Below are 17,958 nucleotides of genomic sequence, written 5' to 3' on the forward strand. Positions count from 1 at the left end.
AGGCAACGACAGCAATGTAGCTGTTAACTCTGAAACCGAGACAGCAAGATGGTATATAAGGGGACACCAAATGTCATTGGCCACACTCTCAACTCACCTTGACACACACTGACACTAGGAACTTGAGGTAAGACCTTCTTGTAGCGTTAATATTCATGATTTACGCTATATTTACATATATGCAGAGATCTATGAGTGTTTTAGTTGATGCTAGGACTGAAAAATGTGGATACTTGAAAGACAGATGACTAGACCAATGTTGCCCAAAGTCGGTCCTCGAGGGCCGGCATCCTGCACGTTTTAGTTCTCTCACTGGTGGTACCAACAACCTTTTCAGCATGTCAATGTTCTTCTTAGGCCTTCTAAAGAGCCATCATTTGATTCAGGTGCGTTAACGTAGGGAGAGAACTAAAACATGCAGGATGCCAGCCCTCGAGGACCGACTTTGGGCACCACTGCTGTAGACAATTACAAGTTTTAGGAATACAGACGTTATCACCCTGGCAAGTTTGGTAAATTGGTTATGACCTAAGTGGTGTTGTATTTAATCAAAAAAATGCAAATCTATTGTTATTGCATGTGAAAACCAACAAAAATTATCTTCATTATACAAATGTCATACATATGTAAATGTAATATTTAATTAAGTCTTTTACTGCATTAAATCCAAAGCAGGCTGACATTAATAATTTAACAACAGATTTAAGCATTTGGTTGTGTTTTTTACTGCAGGTCATATAATCATCTTAACATTTACAATATGCAATTTTACTGGCTTATTTTCATTTTCTGATATCATGAAGTCCTAAGTGTTAGTTGAAATAAACTGTCTTAAGGTCAAATATGTGATTGCGTACTAGTCACAGCAGACTGATAATCTGGCCATGCGAGGTCAGTCTGGACTTGTGTTCAGATTAAAGTAGATTTTAGTCTTCTTCTGTGGTGAGAATCTTCTCTTCAGAGTAAAGTTATGGCTTATCTTTGTGACTTCAACATTCTCAGCAGCCAAAAGATGGACAAACCAAATAACAATAACATGTTTTTCCTTACAAAACCCAAAAAGTAGCACAGCCAAACATTAGTGTAAAATGTTTAACTTCTGAAAAATCTTTGAGCAAAGACTTTTCTTTAGTCTAGCAATGATTCAGTTTTATTTCTGTCAACCACAGGGTCATTTTTGCTTGTGTGTGTTTGTGTTACTGTTCTGCACCTCTTTGGTTCAGTCTGAAATCTTCACATTTATCACTCTCATCACTATAATCAATAACAAAATTATTAGTGCAAGATATTTGAGAGAAGTTATACTTTTCATTAAAAGGCTTAACTGCAAACTTCTTCAAGAATTTGAGCATTTATTCCTCCTGTACACATGTATCAAAAATAAAGTAAATCCTCTATAAATTTTAGGGCTTGAAAGTATATTCTTTTGGTCTTTCCCTCGTTGTAAACGTATTTATCTAATAAAAAGTGCAGAAAACTATATGCAACATATTCGTGCATGCCATTTTTTTATTAAATAAAGATGAAACTCCTGTTAAAAGACACAACTCCACACAATTTGAAGCATGTCCTCTCATAATCCCTTGTGAGTAGTTGTAATTCTTCTTTTAGGGCTCATGTGTCCAAAAATACCAACTCAAGATGCACATTTAGATGTTTAATCACTTAATCAATTCTTGTGTACAACCCACAATCTGTTCTCTTGAACTGTGAGAGAACAGACTGTGCTGAAGGTAAACTGTCTTTTTATTGGGTTTTTTTCCTGATGCGTATGTTTACGAGGTTGGGGCCAGCTGGCTGAAAGAATAACAGCTTTGGCATTGGCCTTTAACACCAGTGGCGTAATCTTATCGCAAAAGATTAACCTCCTACGGCCTCTCGAAAAGAAATATCACCACACCTGCCAAAAACCTGACAGAAGGCACACAATCAGTATTTTAAACACAGTTTATGGCCAACAGAGTGACCTTTCCATAACTTAAATTGACCTTTTTTGTCTTATCCTCCACAGGAAACTTTGAAACATCTTCCACAAATGGCAAAGTAAGTATTATTTATTTCACTTTTTCTTTTGTTCTTTTTTCATTCTTTTTCTTCTATTATTTTTTCTTTCTTTCACAAGTATGGGCCACACCTTCTAGTGTATATTTGGATAAAATGTTGAAAACCACTACATTCTGTTAATCTATCAAATTTGGTTGGGACATGATGAACCATGAATAAAGATAAACGTGCATAAATACTTTTGTATAGCATTGTGATTGGGTGCTTTCATTAGAAACTGTTTTTCATGCAAAGTTTAAGATTAAACTTTGGATCTAATAATTTTTGTCACAAACTTCACTGCAGCAACTGATTTAAAATGTATGTATTAAGTTTTTATTTGACATTTTAATAATCCGTTTACATGATGCTTTATCAGAATCGTCAGTGTGCAGCTCCTTTGAAAAAAGAACACATAAAATTTTGTTCAGTGAAATACTTTTTTTATGTATCAAAATCTCAAGAAAATATTTCTAGAAGTGCCCTAAGGTGTTACTTGTGGTTTGTAAGGACTCATGAGGTGATGCGTTGTTTGAAATGTACTCTCAGACACTAACACTGGTAAGAAGCTCCAGACGGGAGCACAGGGGTTATCGGCTATTTGAGAAGACTTTGGTTGCAGCTTTTATGACTCCCTCACCTGACCCAACCTCTCAATCTGGGCAGGATGAGGTAAAGCAGCTCCACATTTAGCTATTATCTGGATAAAGCAGAATAAAGACTTATTGGGTTTACTTCTACATTCCAGGGAAATGTAGTAGTGCTATCCACTGAATCTTAATTACATCGACCATTCATCCTGACTTTAATTAGTAAATCCTGCAAGACTGTAAATAAATAACAGGTAATATAAGTACTGAGGAGATACGGTTTCTAAATTTCTGTTTTTTTCTCATTTCTTCTCAGGATTTTCAAGAAGACCAGTGGAAATGGAGGGGTTAGTGTCCCTCTCTTGCTTCAACATTTTGATTGTGATGTTCTGACTTTTCTAACTTCTCCAATTGCCTCTGCCTGACAGCTTACCCTCTACTTGGGGAAGAGAGACTATGTGGACCATGTGACTGCAGTGGACAGAATTGGTGTGTGTTTTATTTTTATTTCTCCATATTTCTGAGGTTGTACTGTCAAGATTTTAATCAGAACTCTTCCCAAATCCAGATGGTGTTGTCAAGGTGGACACAGCAGATTTTGGTGACAGAAAAGGTAACGTAAAAAAGATTCCTTCTGGACTCATCTCCATGGAGAGAAAAGTAACTCAGCAATAAATGTTCAAATGTCGTCATGTTTGTAGCTTTCGTGCAACTAGCCTGTGCCTTCCGATATGGTAGTGAAGACTTGGACGTGATGGGCCTGTGCTTCAGGAAGGACATCTGGTTCGAGCAGGTGCAGATCTACCCTGAGTGCACCAAACCTCAACTGAGCGCCATGCATGAGACCCTGCTGAAGAAGGCGGGGGACAACGCCTACGCCTTCTCCTTTGAGGTATGGAAGGATTTTAAGACCTTGGCTGGGTCAGCTTTTTATGCCTCTGTCCGTGGTGCTGAACCACTTTGCTGGAACTGTTTGGAAAAGTCTATTTTCATTGATGTCAAATAGAAAATAAGTTAGAAAAGAGGGGCTAGAAGTGAAAAATGTTTATTAACCTTGGCATAATGTTAAGGCTCAATGCTTATTCATTTAATTAGTTTGTTTGCCGCCTGAGTGTTAACAGTTGTGCTACCATGTAATCAGTACTACAATTTTTGGACAAATGTAAGAAATTAACCTTAGTGAAGTTACGTAGAAAAAAAAACAAATTTAAAAAAAAAATCAAGTGGATTTCATAGAAAGAAAAATAGTACTATTACTTTCCTACACTATCTGTCCAAATTGTATTTAATTGATTTGAAAAACATGGATATGCCATGGAACCATACTGATGCATAATTCCTATTCAGACATTTTGAAAACAAATATTTGTAAACAATGTAATGAAAAATGACTTGTTTGATTAGAAGCTGCTTCATTTTGTTTTTCCAGATTCCCAACAACCTGCCCTGCTCAGTCTCTCTGCAGCCCGGACCTGATGACAAGGGAAAGGTGCGCCTCTTTTTCAAATCCACACATCATGAAATATGCAAGACCTTCATCATCTTGTGTCTCTTTGCAGGCTTGTGGTGTTGACTTCGAGGTGAAAACCTACCTCGCCATGGAGAAGAACAACCCAGATGAAAAGATTGAAAAGAAGTGAGTGCACTTTTGTTGTCAGTCCTGCTCCGGTTTTCAGTCTGAGTCATGTTTTTAGTGTTTATATCTGTGTTCTCCGAACAGGGACACTGCTCGCCTTGTCGTCCGTAAAATCCAGTACGCCCCGTCTCAGGTGGGAGCCGGCCCCAAGGCTGAAATCTGCAAGAGCTTCATGATGTCTGACAAACCCGTTCACTTAGAAGCATCAATGGAGAAAGATGTAGGGGGCAAATTTATTTTACTTATCTGACATTTAACCTTTCATTTACAACACTGAGATACTGTATTTATAAAACAGAGAGATGAAAACCAAACAAACACCTCCAACTAATTTCTGTGTTTTTATAGCTCTACTTCCACGGAGAACCTATTCCAATCAAAGTCAAAATCAACAACGAGAGCAACAAAACAGTGAAGAAACTCAAAATCACTGGTGGGTTCCTGTGTCATTGATTTATTGATCATTTAATTAAAATCTAGGCCCGTCCTGAAAATGGATCTACTTCACTCTCTTTTCACAGTGGACCAAACCACCGACATTGTTCTCTACTCAGCTGACAAATACACCAAGTCTGTTCTTTGCCAAGAGTTTGGGTACGTCTTAGAGCCTATCAGAAAATAAAATTCAGTCAGATTGATGGCAAGTCAACTTTACAGATCGGGGAACATTCGCGCAAATAAGCAAATGTACCCCAAAAATATAAGGCAAGCCAGATCCACCAAATTGTTTGCCTGAGCTGTTAGGAAAGGCAACATAAAACAGATAAATTAATATAATTTTCTGATATTATAATGGCATTTGTTTTTGTTTGTTTGTTCAGAGAGACGGTGGAAGCCAACAGCACCTTGGATGTAACTCTGAGCATCACACCACTTCTGGCTGAGAACAAGGAGAAAAGAGGTCTGGCGTTGGATGGACGGCTGAAGGATGAGGACACAAACCTGGCCTCCACCACTATGTCAGTGCAAAAACAACACATCAGACAAAGCTAAAAAAAGAAAAAAAAAACAGGATTAAGTTGTGTTTACACCTTTGGATGTAAGCTCTTTTTAGACTTTATAGTTTTGCTGCTGCTTCTTTTGAAATCCACGATGTCGTATGGTAGTACTCTTAACTAAAATAAACCTGTTAATCCCTGAAATCCTTGTAAATCCCTCTTTCACACAGGCTGCGGCAGGGTGTGGAAAAAGAGGTGTTGGGTATCCTGGTTTCCTACAAGATTAAAATTAACCTCATGGTGGCTGGAGGAGGGTGAGTCTGTGTCACACATTTTTTGTCTCAAAGAAACCTAAATATTAAATGAAGAGGAAAAAATCTTATAATATTGTCCTTGCCCCTAAGCCTGCTGGGTGGCCTTACTGCCAGGTAAGCAGCGTCCATCACAGCAGTTATATCACAGCTGATTACCAAGCAGCTCTTGCTAATTGTTTGGTTTATTTTCTTGCACAGCGACGTCACAGTGGAGCTGCCACTGAACCTCATGCACCCCAAACCTGAAGGTATTTTTTCATTATTAACACACATTTCATGATGTCTTGCTGATATTAATGAATTGTTGTTTATTTTTTAATTCCTCCAACCTGGGCAGAGTAAAGGATCCGCATCGCTGTAAGTACTGCTCTTAGATTTCACCGTCAAAAATTATGTAGTTTAGGCTTCGAAATTTTTGTGGAAGCGAAACATCAATTTGTTTTATTACTAATACAATGTAGTGTCTCATTGGATGTACGTATGTGAACTCTGCCCCTGTTACTCTGATAACCAAAATAAAATCCAGTGTAAGAAATTCCATTTAGAACTTGCCTGACTTGTAAATTGAACAAGTGATCCACATAAAGTTTACAACAAGAAAAGGTTTATGGTTAAACAGTAATATGTGTGTTTATGTGTACAAGTTTTAAAACAGAAATGTAAAGCTTCTACAAATAAAGCAAGTATTTTCTTACATGCAATATTCCATACATGGAAAAAACATATTGTTTTGTTACAAAGTGGCAAAAAATGACAAAAACATCTTTCTTTTTCATTTTGATGTTGAATTAATATGCCTCTATTGCAGTAAATTAACAGAAAAATGCAAACATTTCTCTTTTTACTTCTGTCAAATTTCAAAACACTGATCAGTTCTGTATCAATGCTAGCCAAGCTTATTAAGAGCCACTTTGGAGGGTCAAAGAGCAACGTGTGGCCCCATTGCCATGGCCAAAGCTTGGCAGGCCATACAGAGAAAACATTAACCAGAACAGCAAAGAAGCCCATGGAAACTCTGGAGGAGCTGCAGAGATCCAGAGTTGATAATGTAACAAATCTTGAGTTCAAGGAGACTGAAAAAACAGTGTAATCCTGGATGAAAAGCTGTTGGAGGTTAATATAGACTTGAGACCCCAGTGGAGGTTAACCTTCTTGAAACTCCAGCCGATGATACTATGGAGTGGTTAAAATTAAAACAATTCTCATGTGTTAGAATGGCCCAGTCAAAGTTAAGAGTTAAAGAATCTGTTGCAACTTTTAAAAAAAATGATGTCCATAGACACACTTCATCTAGTCTGAGATGTTTTAAAATGTCTTACAAAATTCCAGATGTGCAAAACTGTAAAAATACAATTCAACAAACCTGCAGCTTTAATTGAAAGTTTCCTCTACAAATTATTACCTCTTGGGGCAGAATACAAATACATATTTCTGTCCACTTGAATCAACCTTAAATGAACCCTAAATGAATATTTCAGGATTGTATAAACATTTCTAAAAGGCCCTGTTGGATGACTCAATCGCTAATACTTCATTAAAGATTTTTCACTGTCTAAATTTTGTGCTTGATCCTAAACAGAGAAGATGTTACTCTGCAGATTGAGAAGACATCCACAGAAAGACAACAAGACAACCAAAGCAAGTAACATGCTACAAAGAAGAAGAAGATTCTCGTGTCAGGAAGTGAAGAGAAAAACATTTCAATGCAGGGCAGAAAGAAATAAGATGTAAAATCAATCCCCTGTTAGATCTTTTGTTGTTTCTGTTCGTGTAGAGAGTATTGCCATGTAGTTGTAGAGAATGTTGGTGTTTAAAACAAAAGTAATTCACAAAACCCTTACTTAAACCCTCACATAAGTGGAATTTTCTTTCTCCCATAAAATGTCAGTTTGAAGCCCATAAAACCACTGTGCTTTTGAACTCTGTGATATACTGTACTCACCCATAAAGAAAAAATAAATGACTTGGAAAGAAATGCTTTTGTGCTGTAGTTGTGATTTCAAAGTATAATTATGTGTCTACTTATTTATTTTAAATATTGAAATCAAAAGGTTTTTTTCCTTTAATCTTTGCTGATATTGTTTGTAGCCGCTTAATGATGGAAGACGTTGCACTTTTGAAGCTTCCATGTATTTGGTGCTTCTATCCATAGTTCTGAATAATGTCAAGCAAATTTCTGAGAGCAAAAGTTTTGTCTGTCATTAATTCTTATTAACATGGCCCTGGTTTTAATACTGTTGGTTCTCTTATTGGAATCATTTAATGGGATTAAATGGATAGTATCTTGCAAATATTTGAATATCACTTGAACTTTTTCAGATTTCAAGCCCTGTAAACAGCGTTGTGCAGTTTACAGCAGGTCATAAAAAGGACACAGCAAATATGAAGGGCAGAAGATGTGAAATGTGATTACTGTAGAAAATATGAAACAATAGAGCATGTTATTGTAACACTACGATGTGAATTGAATCGGTGTTATCGTAGAATAAGAGGTCGTGGGTGGAGAAAGAGCAGAACACTGAGAGGGAATAGTGGAGCTGTCCAGACTTTTATTCAACCTTTCTTTTTAACAGAACAGAACCCGTCTCGGGTACACCTAAAACAAATAACCAACGAAGAAGAAAGAAACGGCTCCTCTTAAAGGCACAGCACAAGTCCTTAACTATGGATCAACTGTAGTAACTGATCTTGTATATAACCACATTAATTCAAAAGGAAAAAATAAATCATCTTACATTATATTAGAATGTCATAAATAAGAAAAAGAAAGATGTAAGAGGAGAGAGTTTGAAAGTATTAAGGAAAATGTTCATTCATTAGATATTTTGAGGAAGAATTTGGGAAGTAAACATATACAAATAGTTATTAGATTTTTAAAGAAAACTAAATTATTTCATAGAATTTGATTATAGTAGGTGTGTTTGTGAATGTGTGTATGAAATAGATATAGGTGTATATATATATATATAATATTTTATTTTTTTCTTTAATGGTAGAATATATAAAGAGATATAGATATATGTAGACCAGTACGAACCACACTCCATACCAGTAAGTGGCGGTAATGCTACTAAAAGTTTGTTGCCACCCTCCAGTAAAAACCAAGAAGAAGAAGAAGGTTTCGTAAAAGCTGGCAGGGGGCGGTAAACGCCACCTGCCACTTTGACTAGCCACGAAGAAGACACATCACTCACAACGTGTAGCAGCCTCGAAGCAACATGGCTTTGAATGGAGGTTTGTGAACGTAACTGTCTGTTAATTTCGAAGTTTTAAGCAACAACGTGTAAAGGTTATTATAATAGTATTTAGCACTTATTTCTGTTAGCTTACATCGACCGAGCTGCTTCGTGTACGTGTTGTTATCCTGACGTTACCCCGGTTGCTTTGACTGCTAGCTTGTTATTATTTTCTGACAACTATCGTAGCAAGCAAATAAGAGATCAATAAAACTTTACTCAAACAAATTAACTGAAAGCTTTACAATGTGTAATAAGCAATTATACAGCTAGCATGTTTGTAACGATATTAAGGAAGCGTGTGCATGTAGCATAGCTGATATTATCAGAGTGTGTTTGCTCGGATGTTGATTTTCACTCGTTGTTGCCGACCTGTAGATGAAGAAGACTTTGAGTGGGAGCCTCCAACAGAAGCTGAGATGAAGGTGATCCAGGCTCGCAGGGAGAGACAGGACAAGATCAGCAAGCTGATGGGAGATTACCTCCTGAAAGGGTACAAGATGCTGGGGGACTGCTGCGAGGTGTGCGGGGTAAGCAGGACGTCTGCTTGTAATAATCTAGTCAGAATAAAAGCGGAAGCACTTCATATATATTCATATTGAGAATGAGCTCAAGCACACTGATCAGGAATAGTACTGTTACAGCCTGCATAGTCCTGTTTCATTTTACTGTCACAGCAGTCCAAATATGTTGAATTACTAAGATTTTAGTGGCAGATACTTTTAAGTCCTGTGTAATGAGAGGAGATTGGCTCTGGAGTGTGTCTTCTGATATTTCTCCAGCATTAACTTCCTCAGCCAATATCAGTTTATCTCTCATCTGTCAGGTTGGACAACATGGGCCAGCCTTCAGTCCCCATGCTTATTAATCATGCTTGTGGCACAAGCATCACTAAACTACTTTCATGCATCATGAATAAAAGTACGGTACTTATATAATCACTAAATATTTTTGCAGTCCAAGGAGTTTGTTGTTAATCCCCAAACTCTTGGAGCGAGGCTGCAGTAAGCTATTTTGCACGTTTTCCTATTACTTTTTCCTTCTTCTCAACTTTCCATTAACATGTTTCCTTCTGTAGCGATGACTGTTTAGGGCTTTTTGTACTATTACGTCTCTCTTTTTTAATTGCTTTTATGTAATATTCAAATGTTCTGGGAAACTGAATGTTGAGTTTTCATTAGTTATAATATTAATATTATGTGTTAATATTGGTAAATATGACGATATCAATTGCGATATACGCCTGTTTCGGTGTTCCTGTCTTTGTCATGTGCGTTTCCTGTGACCTTTAGCATTTTGAAGATGCTAACGGTCAGTAACAATTATTGCACTGCAGACATTTACAATACGAGTAAAAAACAGTGTTACTGGGAGCAATGACTATTGGTGAGTGGAGGTTGTTGTCATGGCTTTGAGTGTAAACAATGGAGAAAGATTCACTTATCTAAGGCACATGTTTGTGTTTCCAGACTGTTCTTCTTCAGGACAGACAGCAGAAGAACTACTGTGTCTCATGTCAGGAGCTGGACTCTGATATTGATAAGGACAACCCTGGTAAACTCCTACATGTTTTTTTTTTCTGTAGTTTTCATTTTCCTTTATTCCTTTTAGAGATGTTTAAGTTTATCCTCTTTTTTTTTTCCTCCTTTTTTATAGCTCTAAATCCACAAGCTGCCTTGTCCCAGGTGAGAGAGCGACAGCTGGCAGCCCAGGTCCCGGCAGCTGCACCTGAACTCAACGGAGGACCAACCAGCAGTCTGGCGAGCGCGTTGGTTCCTCAGCCCAGACCAGAGCACTGCGAGGGGGCCGCCGCTGGAGGAAGGGCCCTGTTGCCTCCACCCGTCGTCGCGTCTCCTCCGCCTCCTGCCTCCACCACCACGCTGGCTCCCATCCGTCCCCCGGTTTGCCCGCAGAACACCACCCTGCAACCTGTTTTGGAAGAAGCAGAAGAAGCGGTTCTGACTAAACTCCGCTGGGCCACCACCCAGTTACAGAGCTCGGCTTCACTGGAGGCCAGCATCCAGCTGTGCAGCCTAATCAGCAGCTGTGCCAACTCACTGCGAAGCCTCAGGGAGCTCAGCCAGTAAGCACACAGGACAGACGAAAAGCATAAATTGTTAGGAGCGCTGGTTCTTTTGCTTCGGAGTACTGACTGTTGCCTTGCTTCTCTCTCTCTATCTGAATACTTGCTTACAGCTGAATCTGAAGTTGTTCCTAAACACACTTGAATTAGGATTCAGGTGTTTAAAAGTGCACGACTTACTCCTGAAATTATGCAGGCATGCACCTAACAGAAAAATGACATACTGATGTAATAGTCAAATTGTAACTTAAAATTACCAACATTTAGCGTTTCAGACTTTTTGACTTGTTCACATTAGTTTAAATGTATCCTATTGAGATTATTAAACCAGGGAGATTCTACATAGAAAATGAAATCTTGTGATCTTGTGCCCTCTTGTTTCTCCACAGCCATTTGCAAAATGTTCCTGTGCTGCAAATCACATTTGTTAAATTAACAAATTTCTCCTGCCTTCACATGCCTGAATGTTACGTTGTGTACATCTAACCTTTAGGAGATCAGTTGCAGTTCAAAAGTTGTTTGGCTTGACTTAAAGATTCTCTTTTTGACCCCCTTGAGATGCAAACATGGTTTGTGAGGCTTTTGGAAGAAAGGAAAAACTTTCAGGTAGTCATGTGGATGTTTTGCATGGATGCTTGTATGAGTTTTATTTTCAGTTTATTATAACAAGTAGAATAAATAAATCTTTGCAATTGTACATCATATGACGGCACTTCATTTTAAACATCCCATCCTTAATGATAGCTAGTTTTTTAATATTGGACCAGAATAAATCCTGTTCTAAAGTTGCACAGTGTGTTTCTTTCCACAAGAGGGAGACAAAAATTATCAATTTTTTTTTAATAAATAGGTGAAATAAAAATATGAACTGAAATTATCACCATAGACTTCCTGAGTTCTTAAGTAATACAGTGCCCTGCAAAAGTATTTATTTTCCTTGGTCTACTTTTACATTTCTTTCATGTCACAACCTTCTGCATATAATATTGGGATTTTTAACTGACCAACAAAAAGTGAAACTTAATTGTCAAGTGAAAGGATACCAGCTGTCCAAGGTTCTCATATGAAAGCTTGCTGAGCTGTGCATTATCCAGCCTCTTTTACTCTCTTTCATCTAGATAAAATCAAATACAACAATTACCAACAAGGTCAGTTGGCCAACGCGTGTAAAGGCCACCTGTGTGCAATTTAAGCTCAGCATAGATGCAGCTGCCCTCAAAAGGATTCTGGCGTTTGATGCAAACACCTTGATGAAGAGCAGGGAGCCCAGCAGACAGGTCGGTGGAAAAGTTGAGGAATCAGAGGTCTAAATTAATAACATCAGATATCATAGTTCAAGCTATTGTTCACAAGTGTGATGGCACATCAGCAGTTGTGCAAAAGACGGTATAAATCAAAGAAGCAGTCAAAAGGTTTATAGTAACTTTGGAAGAGCTGCAGAGATTCATTGTTCAGGTGGGGGAATGTGTTGACTAGTAGTCATGCACTTCACATATCTGGACTTTTATTGGTAAGTTGCAAGATTTTCCTTCCATTGCTGTTTCTGGTTTCTTTAAGTGTGGGGGAAAAAACATGTTGCTCTCAACATCATCATCAGAAGAAATCACTGCATCCACATCAAATGAAAGAACTATTTATTTAAGTCGTTTAAAGCAGAATCAGTTTCCATTTGTAGCAAACAACGACGCGGGGTTTTGTTTTGTCCGGGTGTAGGGGTGGGAAGGTGGGGGCTGTCAGTGAACGCCCCTTCTTTTACACAAAGAGCAGGATGCAAAACAAAGCCCGGAAGCTTCATATTCTGTCTGCAGCCAAAAATCCCTTTTCTCCCGTCTGAACCAGGAAGATGATCTCATTTTCTTTGAGTAAACAGCGCCTTTGTGTGAGCAGCTAATTCTGAGAGGTTTTGAAAACGTAAAATCCACTTTTACTGAGGAAAAAGTGTCATGGACGGGAGTTTAAGCAGAGCAGACTATCGGGTTGGTGCGGCTGTGTCCGCCGCAGAGGGACTGCCGCCGCTGCCTAAGAGCCTGAGCGGGATCCTGAACTCCAGCGGCGGGTCGTGGAGGGACATGCAGACGATGCACAGCAAGAGGAGCCGCATCCAAGCCGAGATCAGCTGCAGAGAGGCGGCTGCTGCCAAGCCTGGTGGACTGGACGCTGCGCTGGCGCTGCTGCGCAAAGAGATGGTAAGCTGTTTACTCATCTGCCGCAAAGCATCCACGGTGGGACAGTAAATCTTCCTGTGGGACATTTGGGCTGTATTAGAAACTTAAAGTCTAATAAAACTTGCATCAGCTTTGACTTTAAGGATGAGAAAAAACGATAGCTTCCCATGAAGTGTTTACTTGACCAAATTAGGGAATTAAAACAGTATTTTTACTATTTGCCTTCTCTTTGTGCCTTTTGCAGAGCAGAATGAATGTTCTATTACTCTGTCATTTTCCTTGTGAAACCTTTAATGGCTTATACTTCTTGAAAAAACTAGTCACCATTTTTCTGGTGTGGTTTTAAAAAGGAATTTTAATTATTTATTTTTTCCTTTAATAACACAGTTTTTACACAATGTCTTAATACCTTTGCCTTTAAAAGGTAACGGTATTAACCTTTGTGATCTTAATGAGCTAAAACACAAGGGTCTGTATGGGAGCTTTAACAATCTGGACTTTTTGGTTCATTTTCTGCTTCTGTATTTCAGGTGGGTCTACGTCAGCTCGACATGTCTCTGCTCTGCCAGCTGTGGTCTCTCCACGAGGCCATCCAGGAATGCAAGGGCGAAGCCTCCAACACCGCTGATAACGGATACTCTGAGGATGAAGAGGAGGAGGATGAGGATGAACTAGAGGAGAAGAATGAGGATAAAGCACAAAATCCTTCTCAGCATTCTCCCAGAAACTCCTTTCATTTTCACTAGTAAATATAAACACATGGACCAATGGTGGAAAGAGACCGTTTGGCTCTTTGAGACCCTTTTTTATTGACGTTTTAATTTATCACATGCCTGTTTATCAGGCACATTTTGCTCAATAACGAAGCATACGATGCTTGTTCTGTAGAAAAGCAGTTAACCAAACAATGTTTTATATGAGATCACTATTATGTTCATGTTAACTTTAAGCACATTAATGTGGCTTTTATTTTTTCTTGAAGGTTAGTTTTGTTTGCCCATCACACCACATCATTCATATCCTACTTATAACCTGATGGGCTTGAGAAAGAATTTAATTACGGTACACATTTATTAACTTTTATGCCCGATTTAATAAATTATTACTTTTTAATCATTTGCATATAGTTTGTGCCTAGAAAGGTATGAGCATTTTAGATAAAGCCCAATTAGGATTGTTGGGGTAACAGTAAAGAGAGGTTTCTTCTTCACAACTAAGGGTCTTTTTTAAAAAGAAAAATGAAACATAAAACACTGAAAAGAAACCAGCAGGTCAACAGTGTTATTTTGAACAGTGCCAATTAAGATTATTTTATATTTGTGCTGTGCATTTAACAGACAGTGGGGAAGTTTTGATTGCATACAAAGAATGAATTATTTGAGAGTGAAATCCAAAGTACATGTAGGAAAAAAGATTCACACAAAAACGCGTTTTCACCATTTGCATGGTAATCAACATGAACACCATCAACACTGTGTAAATGCAGAATAATTTGGATTTGGCTCATGTGATCCTTTTATGTAGCTGTAAATTACACCTAAGTAGTGAAAGAGTTAAAAGTAAAGAACAGTTGAAGTTCATAGGAATGCTCTGATTTAAATACATTTCTAAAAGGTCAGACAGAACATATTTTTTGTGATATTAAACTTCAGTATGTTAAAAATTAGCCTTTTCCTGACCTTACAAAACTGGATGAGTTGCAAATTGTGGGAGTTTATTTCTAAGGAGTAAACATTTAAAGCCCAAAGATTCCTTTCTGACATCTTCTTTATTTATGTTATGATCTGGAAACTTTTCACAGATATTATGAGATTTTACCAAATCCTAGAAACAACTTTTATTTAGTGCAAACATACCTTCAATAGCTCTGAATGCCAAAATAAACTTTCCAAGTTTCTTGTTTTATTTATTTAACTCCCACATATAGTTTGAAAACGTCAAGTAAAATGTCAGGTTTTGGTGATGTAAAGCAATGATCCTTTTTTCATGTCTGATGTGAATTTTACAATTCAAATAAACAACAAACACTAAATTGACTAAAGAGATAAAAATCAAAACAAGATGCAGCAACCTGGTTGTTTAAGGGACAACATTGTTGAAGTACTTGCTGTTTTCACAACACATTTCGATTCAGTTCTAGTATTCAGTTTTCTTTAGTCTGTCAGGATCCAACATATTAATTTATATTTACCCTCTTCACCGAACAGAAATGTCCAAATCTATCAGATTGTGAGGACAGAAAACAAGCCTCTGCAGGAGATCCCACGGTTTTTTTTTCTTCCAGAGCTTTCATTTCTTTTGTAGATTTGGATGTATGCTTGGACTTTCTGTGATGCTGAAAAATTAAACTCTGCAGTGTATTAATGCGTCTGAAGCTAAGATAATTGTATTGTGCAGGAGACACACTGTGCCTATTCACGAAGGGGCTCCTTCTCTCCACCATGCCCCCAAGTCATCCAAATGCAGCAGCATGGAGAAAAACATTTGGTGTGGGGAGTTTTCAAAGGATGGTTTCATGTTCCACTCTATTTAAAAGGTGCACAAGCGACAGAGATATCAGAAATGGTAGAAAACGTCCCCATCTGTCTGCCAGTTACTGAGCTAAAGATTTGAATGTACCCAAATTCTGCTCATGTCATCCAAAACTATTCTCATTTGTGGTTGTCAATCAGCTGTATTCAAATATGGACCTATAACTGGCAGTCGCATTTCTTTTATACAGGTTCTGCCCACATGGATGTAGACAAAGACACTATTTTACTGTAAAGTCATGATATGGTTAACTGGACGTTAATGGAGTTCCGTGCTGGTGTTCATACCAGCAAGGAGAAAAATGGAGGACCAGATTATGTTGTGTACAAAAGGTAAAACATTTGTCATATCTGTCTTTAAATCAAAATATTAAAAGAAATTGTGCAATAAAAGTGAAAGAGCCAAACTCCTGACATTTAACATGCATCTAATATGAAGGTAAAAATTACATATATGATTTCTACCAACATTCTTCTTTCATTGTTCCATTTTGGTCTCATTTGACCTTCTTCGAAACATTTGCCATGTCCCCAACATGACTTTCAGCAAAAGAGAATATCCAGGTTTTTCATTAGTAAATATGTTTTTGTGGTTGTTTTACAATTACCCCAATACAGCACAGTAGTAAAGAGGTTAATAAGTTTCTGTTCATGTTCTGAACTACAATACATGAAGACATCAGAGCATCACACTGACAGGTCGGTTTACATGTTTGGTCGAGAAGTGGACAGCACTGAAGACGAACTCACAGTGTAAAATTAGAGTAACTGTGAGTCATGAGAGATTTGCCCCCCCCCCCCCCCCCCCCCCCCACACACACACCACCCGTCCCGCTGTTGCTGCTTCCCCACACTTCTCCATCCAGCTGCCTCTGTCCATAAATGATCCCTGCCTAAAAATACTCTGCTGCTCTCACTGAGGAAAATCCCTGTGCTTTGACCTAACCTGAAAACGCACACAGACATATACTTACAAAGTGAACCTGGTCCGTTTCTCTGGTGTGGAGACTATGCTTCTGTAGTTCACAGAAAGAAGCACAGTTTTCCCTGAAACATTGGGAGTGATGTTGCTCAGGAAGTGACTTAGTCACAGCTGCGACTTCTGATACAAACCAGGGACAGAATTTACCAATACAGGATTTTCACCCTTGCACCCAGCAAAGAAATTAGACTATGCAGAGTTGATTATGTGGAATAAAGCTAGATAATGTTGCTCCAGTGATACAGAAAGTCAGGGTCAAAGTCTCCAAGTATTACAGGAACTTTGCATAGCCTGCTTCTGCATCAATATAAACTCATTTTGCATATCCTCTCTCTCTCGTTCTCTGACATAGACAGAAAAAGGGAGGGTTGGCTGAGTCAAGAGGAAGCAGATCTGTGTTACAACAACCCAGAGTTGAGTAAGCTGTGCTGCCTCCATGTGGATTATAGCCAAACAGGGGAAGACAAGCTGTCAATGTTAACGCCTGCAGTTGTTTAGTTGGGACTTTTTAAAGCCTCGGAGGGAAGTCAGTTTCTCTTTTGCTGCTGCTGCCTGTTGTCGTTGTTTTCCTCGCCTTGGTTTACATCAGGTTATATCTTGTGTAGTGCGCGTGCAGTTCGAGGTGTTGCAAATGAGCGCAAGTCGCAGCTTGTGCGAGTTTCATCAGCGGCGGATGAAGAGGAGGCAAACCCTCTTCTAAGGAACAGAACCAGCCGATAAAAGTTGGATTATTCAACTCTCCCTGGGTGTAAACTTTAACCTTACCAACAGCGGCGATGACTTCGGTCTGGAAACGACTCCAGCGAGTCGGTAAAAAGGCTTCAAAGTTCCAGTTTATCGCTTCTTATCAGGAACTTGTCCTGGAGTGCACGAAGAAATGGTGAGTAACGTCGGTTTGTCTGCGATATGTCAACGTCTTTTTTTTACTGTTTGACTTAAAAACATTCTTCACGAGAGCTGTTTGTGTGTTATTAGCTATAATAAGGCTCCGTTATGGCCATGATCAGCCTCATGTTGTTGGGCTTTCCGCTAAACTGAGACAGCTGAGGGCGCCCCGCCCGCAGGCTGAAGCTAGTGGTCATCGGTTCGATCCCCGCCTTTCACAGATATCTGTGACACTGAACAGAAAGTCATTAAGTTTCTTTATCTGTAAAGGCAAAAGTCCGGCGCACCAACATGTGTTATTGATCTCAGGAATGCGGTTAGGAAACACTTTAATTTCGTTTGTTGGTGACTATTTAGAAATATAAACACACAAGCAAACTGATGGGCAAAAACAGCGTTTCTGCACATTTCAGCGAACTAAATTTAAGCCTTTTTAAGACCTTCTCAAAGCCAGTGTGAATTATTCAAGATCCTTTAATTTAATTTGCTCAGTGTATAGCTTATATTTAAGTTTGTATTTTCTTTCGATAAAGAAATAGTAGCGCAATCATGGGT

The 17,958-nt window shown here is 38.5% G+C and overlaps 4 protein-coding genes across 17 annotated transcripts in view; all 4 read left to right on the plus strand.

Moving 5' to 3' along the window:
* Positions 1-7,496, plus strand: arr3a (arrestin 3a, retinal (X-arrestin)). Its single transcript, XM_028030565.1, has 17 exons — positions 1-127; positions 2,012-2,043; positions 2,950-2,980; positions 3,062-3,122; positions 3,202-3,246; positions 3,335-3,525; positions 4,063-4,122; positions 4,193-4,269; positions 4,354-4,489; positions 4,618-4,702; positions 4,791-4,863; positions 5,091-5,228; positions 5,438-5,521; positions 5,612-5,635; positions 5,720-5,769; positions 5,859-5,878; positions 7,101-7,496. The coding sequence occupies exons 2-16, from the start codon at positions 2,036-2,038 to the stop codon at positions 5,861-5,863; spliced, it is 1,068 nt and encodes a 355-aa protein (XP_027886366.1). The 5' UTR covers positions 1-127; positions 2,012-2,035; the 3' UTR covers positions 5,864-5,878; positions 7,101-7,496.
* Positions 7,497-8,608: 1,112 nt separating this feature from the next.
* Positions 8,609-11,629, plus strand: znrd2 (zinc ribbon domain containing 2). Its single transcript, XM_028032393.1, has 4 exons — positions 8,609-8,755; positions 9,136-9,287; positions 10,227-10,311; positions 10,414-11,629. The coding sequence occupies exons 1-4, from the start codon at positions 8,740-8,742 to the stop codon at positions 10,842-10,844; spliced, it is 684 nt and encodes a 227-aa protein (XP_027888194.1). The 5' UTR covers positions 8,609-8,739; the 3' UTR covers positions 10,845-11,629.
* A 948-nt stretch (positions 11,630-12,577) lies between these two features.
* On the plus strand, positions 12,578-15,379 carry fam89b (family with sequence similarity 89 member B). Its single transcript, XM_028032554.1, has 2 exons — positions 12,578-13,026; positions 13,536-15,379. The coding sequence occupies exons 1-2, from the start codon at positions 12,784-12,786 to the stop codon at positions 13,749-13,751; spliced, it is 459 nt and encodes a 152-aa protein (XP_027888355.1). The 5' UTR covers positions 12,578-12,783; the 3' UTR covers positions 13,752-15,379.
* Positions 15,380-16,857: 1,478 nt separating this feature from the next.
* Positions 16,858-17,958, plus strand: part of LOC114153279 (EH domain-binding protein 1-like) — a 29,998-nt gene continuing 28,897 nt past the window's right edge. For 4 of the 14 annotated variants that reach the window (XM_028031690.1, XM_028031691.1, XM_028031693.1 and 1 more), the window contains exon 1: positions 16,858-17,398. In XM_028031690.1, the coding sequence (XP_027887491.1) occupies positions 17,295-17,398 (104 nt within the window). In that variant the 5' untranslated portion in view covers positions 16,858-17,294. The remainder of the gene's footprint in view (positions 17,399-17,958) is intronic. The other 10 variants (XM_028031699.1, XM_028031701.1, XM_028031702.1 and 7 more) reach the window with 7 other exon arrangements.

The sequence above is a fragment of the Xiphophorus couchianus genome, chromosome 11 (genome assembly GCF_001444195.1).
Source record: "Xiphophorus couchianus chromosome 11, X_couchianus-1.0, whole genome shotgun sequence".
Lineage (NCBI taxonomy): Eukaryota > Metazoa > Chordata > Actinopteri > Cyprinodontiformes > Poeciliidae > Xiphophorus > Xiphophorus couchianus.